Here is an 8,675-nt window from a genome sequence, read left to right as displayed (position 1 = left end):
GGATCAAAAGAACACTAGAAACATTTTTAGATTTATGTCTATTTTTCAAAGGAATAATAGTAACAAAAAATTAAGGAGTTTTAATTAAAATTTATTCTTAGAATAGAGGGAACATAATTTTAAGATTCCATACTATTTATTTTTCAAAGGATATTTATATCCAAGACTTTGAAAATGGAATCAGGAGGGGAAAAAGACAGAAAAGCTGAAGAGAATTCAGAAATAATTGTGGTTCTATTTTATTTAAAGCAGATTATTTTAATAAGACAGTGGTATGTCCATGGAAGTTTTCTGGGAAGAGAATCAGAACTTCCATTTTGTTGCAAAGATTAAGGCAATCAAAAGAATCTGAAAAATACCTCGTTTAACTAATACCAAATTTGCCCACTCTTCATGCACTCCAAACTCCTAGTTCCACATTGTACTTCAAAGTAAAAGCACAAAAACTGTTGCTGGTAAAGCTACATTAGATACTCCATAATTCAGCAAGGTGGGGGTAGGGGGATGACTCTCTGTTTTGTAAGATTCAGAGAAGTTCTGGTCCCAACATGGTCCTCTATAGTCAACTCCAGAAGAAATCACTCCGCTCCTTCCACTGCTGTAATAGAAACAGGCTTTACATAGTAGGGGCCTTCACTCAGGTACGTCCTGAGCCTTAAATAATTTGGGTTACCAAAGACTTCTGCAATTGTCTTGGAATTGGCAAGTGCTTTCACCAGTTCATACTTGGCATCCTTTGAAGCTTTGTCATGCTCCACAGACCGGTCCACCACATATTCTACGAAACCTGGACTGTGAAACATAAGCTGCTGGGCCCAGGGTTGGTTTGCAATGGCCTGAAAGGGAAGAGAGAGAGAACACAATTCCTTCTGAGCTTTAAGAAGTCAATTAAATTTGTTAGTGAGGTGGTCCAATACTTTAGAAGGAAATCTGGCAACATGAACCTTAAAAACGTTACTTTTTGCCTAAGTGAATTCCACCCTGGGAATCTAATTTAAGAAAATCATCCTAATTATTAAAAAACTTGTATACAAAGATACTTATCATAGTGTGAAAATTACAATCTAAATGATTAATAATGGAGGAGTGGTTAAGGAAATTATGGTATACAGCAAGAAAAAAACAAACATTAAAAATTATATTAACAGAAATTAGGCAAATGGGTAAATCTGTTATATGAAAAAAACAGATCCAAATCATTTACACACGATTACAAAAGTGGAAAAACAAAAACAAATTAGAGAAGAAAAAGACTACCTAAAGAAACTTCAACATATGTGCACAAGACGATTATTTTCCAGAATGTTACTGTAGTATCATTTGTAACAGATACTATCAAAATCTTCACTGACAGGAAAATGATAAACCATGGTGTCTAGTCAACAAAATACTAATACTTCTTTCAACATGAATAAATCTTGAAAACATCATGTTGAAGAGAAAAGTAAACTGCAGAATAATATGACCAGCTTGATACCATTTATAAAGTTTAAGAATATGTAAAATGTTATGTGTTTTCCAAGGATACATAGATAGGTAGTACAAGTATTAAATCCTGTATGAGCCTATAAATCCAGAATTCATGATAGTGATTACATCCATGGAGAGAAGAAGGGAAATGGGATTGGGTAGAGGTAACCAAGTGTAATTGTATGTTTGAAATATTTCAATCCATTAATCAATCCAAATACTAAAGGAAAACACGCCAAACGAGTATGACTTTAACTCACTGCCATCTAGCCAATTCCAACTCATAGCAACCCCTGTACTGTGCCACCAGAGCTCCTTAAGAATGACTTTAGGTGATAGTTGAAAAAAATTTCTACTTCTCAGTCCAAATTTTAAAATAATGAATAAGTAAGTTTTACCATACAGAAACCTCACCACTACATTTTAATGGGGGAGAAAAGTAACAATCAAGTTTATAGCCTAGTGTTATCCTCTCAAAACATGTTCCACAGACCAGCAGCATCAGCATCACCAGGGAGCTTATCAGAAACACAGAATCTCAGGCTCTAGCCCAAAAGTACTAAATCAGAATATACTTTTTTAACAATATACTCAAGATTAAGGTTTATGAAACAATGGCCTAGTTAATAATGGCCAGGGACAAAAGGTGGGCTGAATAGAATTACCCCAACCAGTAGAACAAAAATTACATCTATGATCGACTAATTAGAGTGTAAGGTATGAGAATGGAAACAAAATAAATAAAAAATGAGAATTCTGACACAGGAGCCAAAATGACCTTAACAATGGCCATTCCCAGGGTGAGGCAGGCTAAAACAAATGCTCTTGAGCTTGATAGGAGTATCTATCCTTCATGACCCAGATCACGTAATCACATCCTTCAGGAAGCCTTCCCTCTCTTGTCTCTTGCACTTTTCTTTTCCTTACCCAGTCCAGTTCAACTTCACTGCCTCAGATCCCATTACTGATAAGAGTACTAAATGTCTACAAGCCCAGGAACCACGGGACTTGGGCCACAGAGATAATTAAGTCAGATATGGTTCCTACAGGCCAACAAATAAAAATTTTCACCTCATGTAATAAATAGAAAACAGAGGTATAACCCTTACCACAACTGTAAATTTATAATTAACTATATTTTTACTGGGCGCTCTGGTAGCATAGTGCCTAAGGCATCTGACTGCTAACCAGAAGGCTGGCGGTTCAAACCCACCAGCCACTCCTCAGAAGGAAGGTTGGGCAATCTTCTTCCGTAGTGACACTGCCTCGGAAACCCAAGGAGGGTCGCTATGAGTTGGACCTGACTCGACGGCAGTCAGTTTGGTTTTGGTATATATTTACTGCCTGGTTCCCCCATTAGACAGTGAGCTATATGAAAGGAGAATCTTTGTATAATCTTGTTCACTGTTCTATCCTAAGGATATAGTATAGCACCAGGCAAGAAAGAGAAACTCGACAAGTACGCAAAGTCAAGAGAGCAACCCCACCTTGTTGGTTTGGGCAAGACATGCTGAAGAAATACTTGAGCTAATCCTTGCAGAATGAATAAGAGGCTAACAAGCAAGTTAGAAAAAGAGTACTGGATCCAGAGAACGTGGCAAAAGTCCACTCTGGTTTTATCAGAACATTAAGCACCAGATAGGGAGTAACAGGCAGTAAGGCTCAGGAAGACGATCAGGACTGTCAATAAAGAGCTGCCTGTGTGGCAGATAAGGGGTCTGGAACTTACTCTTACTCAGTGCATCTTGTCCAAGTCTCTGCCACAGCTCCTAACACCTTTTACTGTTTTATACCTATCTGTTTATATGTTTTGTCTCCCTCACTAGTCTATAAGGTTACAGAGGACAGAAACTGTACTAAACCTTTGTGTGTTCCCAAGGGCGTGCACAAGGACTGCTCGTGTGTGGAACTGACAGAGTTCCAGGAGGACCATGAGGAACCTACCGTGAACACTTTTAAGGCCGCACAGTGTAGTTCAGGGAAGGGTTGATTACTGATGCCACGTAAGAGCTCCAGTGAGTTCCGAGATAAAGAGGAAAACCAGGATTCCGTCATCCTCAGGAGGTCATCAGTCTGCTGCTCAGGCTACAAGACAGAAAGGATTATCTCAGAACAAGGCTAACTTGTATGGAGAAAAGCACTTGTTTGGAAGTCAGGAAACCTGGATGCTGATAGCATTCTTATTCATCAGGTTGCCCTGTGATCTTGGCTAAGTCTGTACCACTCTTCCTCAAACTCAGTTCAGACTTTCCCCAGTTTGTTTTTTAAAAACTAATTTTGTTGTCATAAAATCTTTTTAACTAAAAATTGCCATTTTAAAGTATACATTCAGGATGTATGATGTCGGCCTCTCGTTTTGTGCCTAACATACGGTCTGTCCTGGAGAACAATCTATGCACAGTGGAGAGGATGTGTTGTGTTGTGTTGGCTGGAGTGCGCTGTGGAGGTCTGTCAGGTATGGCTGGTTTGTAGTGTTGTTCAAGTCCTGTATTCCCTTACTGACCTTCTGTGTTTATGTTCTATCCACTATAAAGCGGTATACTGAAGTCCTCAACTATTATTGTAGAACTGTCTATTTCTCCCTTCAGTCTCTTAGTATTTCCTTCATAGATACTCGAGCTTTGTCGTTAGGTGAATATATAACTGTTACATCTTTTTGATGAACTGACCCTATCATTATTTTATAATGTCTTTGTCTCTTGCAACAGATTTCTGTTTAAAGTCAATTTTTCCTGACACTAACATAACCACCCCAGCTCTCTTGGATACTATTCGCATGGGCTATTTTTTCCATCCTTTCACTTTCAACCTATTTGTATCTTGGATCTAAAGTGAGTCTCTTCTAGCCAACATGTTGTTGTTGTTGTTGTTGTTATGTGCCGTCAAGTCGGCCCCGACTCATAGCGACCCCTCCTTGGGTTTCCGAGGCAGTATCACCACGGAAGTAGGATTGCCCAACCTTCCTTCCGAGGAGTGGCTGGTGGGTTTGAACCGCCAGCCTTCTGGTTAGCAGTCAAGTGCTTTAGCCACTATGCTACATAGAGTTGGCTTATGTTTTCCTTTTATGTTAATTGTGACTTAGGTGAAAGCTTACAGAGCACATTTGCTTTTCACACAACGGTTTGTATATACTGTGTGTTGTGACACTGAGCGCAATCCCCACCGTGTCACAGCTCTCTTCCCACTCCTCCCTATGGTGACCGTTTTCCTTTGTCCTTCTTCCCTTTGCAGTCCTGCCCTCTGAGCTATTTCCTTAAGGAAATGATGCTCTTCGGATCTCCCTGGTTGACTGTTCTAAGCAGTGTACCAACCTGGAGTACAACAATGAGATACCATCTTACCCTAGGACTAATAGCAAAGTTTAACAACACACTCCCAGGCATGTCTATTATTTGGCTGGAAGCCACTGGAATTCAAATTGCAGGCCCAAAGGGGGCCCAGGGGCCATAATCTTGGGGGTTTCACTAAACTTCTATCAGAACAGTAAGCCTAGTCTTTTCTTTTTCTTTTTTTTTTTTTTTAGTTTTGAGTTTTTGATCCATATTTTTATCCCACTCTATCCAGGATCTCCAATTTTTTTATCCCTGAATGGTTGACCATAGTAGCTAGGTACCACCTAGTTCTTCCCGTTTCAGGGTCATGTAGGCTGAGGTTCCCATCATTCCATTAGTCCCTTAGATGAATTATTTCCATGTGTCTTTGATTTACTCCAATCTTTGCTCCAGATGAGGAGAGACCAATTGTTGTTTCTTAGATTGCCACTCATAAGCTTTTCAGACCCCACTCACTACTCACCAAGGTAGGATGTAGAACAATGTTTTTGTAAAGTATGTTATGCCAACTGAGCTTGCTGTCCCGTGACCATGATCCTGAGTCCATAGACCCAGCAACTCCCTCCCTCAAGGTGTTTGGCTGTGGCTAATAATTTTTCAAAACTTTGCCCTGTTAGCTCTATCATATATATGGACATTCTTTTTTTTTAAATTGTGATTTGGGTGAAAGTTTACACAAATTCACTTTCCATACAGCAGTTCACAAACACTTTGTCTCATGACACTGTCTACAATTTACTACAACGCAACAGTTCCCCTCCCACTTTCTACCAATAGTTACCTCTACCCTGTGTATATATGTACATTCTTATAGCACATACAAATACATACGCAGATATATAGTCTGCCAAACTTATATATGGTCATGGTCATAGTCCTTTTGCCTAAACAAACCAGATCATTTAGCCTGCCTACCTATGTATCCACCCATAGATCAATGTTAGTTATTACTGGAAATACAGTGTTGTGCATGTAAAAGTATTTACCTTTATTGTCTGTACCTCTTGTGCACCTCTCTGTGTCTTCCTTTTCCTGAGTGTTATTGTGCTTGTCACTTGCTTTTGGTATATCGCCTTTCCCTTCACCCAAATCAATACTTGTCCCTTACCTATCTAGCAATTTTTCCTGCCTTCCCCTCCCATTCCTGGTAACCAACAAAGAAAGTTTCCTTCCATGTGTAAACTTTTGTTTGACTTTTTACAATAGTGGAGTAATACAGCATTTGTCCTTCTGTGATAAACTCATTTCAGTCAGCACAATGTCTTCCACGTTCATTCACATTATGAGGTGTTTCACAGATTCCTCATTATTCTTTAATGCTGCATAGTACTCCATTGTATGTGCGTACCTCAGTTGGTTATCCGCTCCTCCACTCACGGGCACTTAGGTTGTTTCCATCCCTCTGCTATTGTGAATAGTGCTGTGAAGAACATGGGGGGGTGCATGTATCTATTCATGTCCCAACTCTCATTTCTTTAGGATATATACATATTAGTGAGATTTCTGGATCAAATGGTATTTCTAACTTTTTAAGGAAACCTCATACTGTTTTCCACAGTGGCTGTATCATTTTACAATCCTGTCAGCAATGTATGAGAGTTCCAATCTCTCTACATCCTTACCAGCACTTACTATTTCTGTCTTGTTAAACTTTGCTATTAGTCCTAGGGTAAGATGGTATCTCATTGTTGTTTTGATTTGCATCTTTCTAATGGCTAATGATTGTGAGCATTTCCTAATATGTTTCTTGGCTGCCTGAGTATCTTCCTTGATGAAATGTCTATTCATGTCTTCTGTTCAGGTCTCATGGTAACAAACTCCCTCAGCTTTTATCTAAGAATGTCTTAATTTTACCCTCATTTTTGAAAGAAAAATTTTACCAGATATATTCCAGATATACAGCCCCCCATACACAGGGTGCTTTTGAAAGCTTTTATTTCTGAAAGAAACTCTTTGGTTTTCCCTCAAGTCTTTATGCAGCTAATCTAAGCTTTAGTGGTATACTTTAGCCCTAAGCAGTCATAGCCCTCTGGTGTTATTAGCTGCTCCTCCACCCTGCATGAGCTCTGAGCCAGGCCAAAGTGAGAACATCTTGCTTTAGTCCTTTTGGAAATCCCTATACAAGTTAGAATAGACCCATGTGGTAATTTGTTAAAGTCTGCTCTGCTCCATCTAGAGCCAGAGACCAGACTCCCTGTCTGGGAATGTGGGCCACTGCCACTTTAAGATGGCCATGCCAAGCTAGGCAGGGAGCAGGGCACAGGCAGGTAGAAAACCAAGTTTTCCTACCATTTATGTGTCACCTTTTTCTAGATTGATCATTCACTTAGTTGCTATAACTCTGGTTTCAAGAGTTTGTACCAAGTTGGTTCTGCCAGTTTCTGCTTCTTTTTTAGGTAGCATTGTTATACCATCATCTCTGGATACCCCTGTTTTTTTTTTGAGGTGGTTGATTAAGCAATCTCTAGGGTCTTCTCCAGTTCTAATTTTCTATAATTCCACTTTAACTTAAAAATGTCACTAGTCAAATAATGAGGGCTATCATCTTTGACTAGGAGTGAGAAAGATGGCACTGACTTTGTCAGCATTTATACTGAGTTAAATAGGATTATGTTGAATCATAATACTATTTTTTTGCCCAAACATCTCCCATAATTCTTCATTAATTTCCCAATCTACTTACTGGTAAATACAGAAGCGATGAAATTGCATCCAAACATCTAATTTTTAACTCTGTTGAGGCATTCTTTGCCTGATGTCCTATTTTCATGAGTAAGTTCTCAAAGCGAGTTCCTTTGAAAGAATAATAGTGAGATTTTTAAAACTGCTTTCATATACTATGACTCCTACCATCTTAAAGCAACACAAAAATAAACCTGCAGTCAGATACTAAGTGCCGGATCTAAAAACACACATTCATATGTAATACTGCATATATAAGATAAAGTGCATAGGATATGGAATCAAAGGACCTGGGATTGAACTGCCCACCTGGTGCAATGGTTAAGCACTCAGCTGCTACAAAGAAGTCAGTGGTTTGAACCACTGGAGCCTCTGTGAGGAAAAGACCCGGCCACCTGCTCCTGTAAAAATTACAGCCAAGGACCTTATAAACACAACACAATGCAATTCATTGCTGTCGAGTCGGACCTGACTCATACCGACCCCTCCCTGGGTTCCCCAGGCAGTATCACTGCAGAAGTAGATTGCCCAACTTTACTTCTAAAGAGCAACTGGTGGGTTTGAACTGCCAGCCTTCTGGTTAGCAGTCAAATGCCTTAGGCACTATGCCACCAGAGCTCCTTGAAAACCCTATAGGACAGTTCTATTCTGTCCTCTAGGGTTGCTACAAGTGCGAATGACACGATGGCACACAACAACAGTCTGTATAATTTCAGAAGATTTTCCTTATCTGTAGAATGAAAATGACAATATGTTCTTTGCCAGATAATAAAAGAATTATACATCATAGGTAAAAGCACTTACAAAAGTATATATAAGGATATTAACTGTTAGATACAACAGCATATTGATTTTCAACATATACTTCATAAGGGTTTTAAAAGCAATGTTGTATTTTATTTTTTGTACAGAATTTGTAGTGCTTTTGAGATACTAGTAGAAATACCATTAAAAACATCATTTTTTTTTTTTAATTGTGATTTGGGTGAAGGTTTACAGAGCAAATTTACTTTGCATACAGCAGTTCACATATACTCTGTCTCATGACACTGACCACGGTTTACCACAATGCAACAGCTCCCCTCCCACTTCCTCCCCATAGTTACCTCTTCCCTGTGTCCATCCCTCCATTCACTCCTGCCCCCTGAGCTGTCTCCTTGTGCATAAGCAGCCCTTCTTTCTCCCATGATT

At 39.3% G+C, this 8,675-nt stretch overlaps 1 protein-coding gene across 1 annotated transcript in view; it reads right to left on the bottom strand.

Moving 5' to 3' along the window:
* Positions 1-578: 578 nt before the first annotated feature.
* The window catches only part of PSMD5 (proteasome 26S subunit, non-ATPase 5), a 40,245-nt gene continuing 32,148 nt past the window's right edge, over positions 579-8,675 (bottom strand). The window contains exons 8-10 of the mRNA XM_007936663.2: positions 7,486-7,595; positions 3,415-3,555; positions 579-836 (exon numbers count right to left, since the gene is read on the bottom strand). Of these exons, the coding sequence (XP_007934854.1) occupies positions 579-836; positions 3,415-3,555; positions 7,486-7,595 (509 nt within the window). The remainder of the gene's footprint in view (positions 837-3,414; positions 3,556-7,485; positions 7,596-8,675) is intronic.

Source organism: Orycteropus afer, unplaced genomic scaffold (genome assembly GCF_000298275.1).
Source record: "Orycteropus afer afer isolate SDZICR_OR568_19922 unplaced genomic scaffold, OryAfe1.0 scaffold00037, whole genome shotgun sequence".
NCBI classification, from domain to species: domain Eukaryota; kingdom Metazoa; phylum Chordata; class Mammalia; order Tubulidentata; family Orycteropodidae; genus Orycteropus; species Orycteropus afer.
Note: the sequence above shows the minus strand (reverse complement) of the source record. Positions and strands in the feature narration are given on the sequence as shown.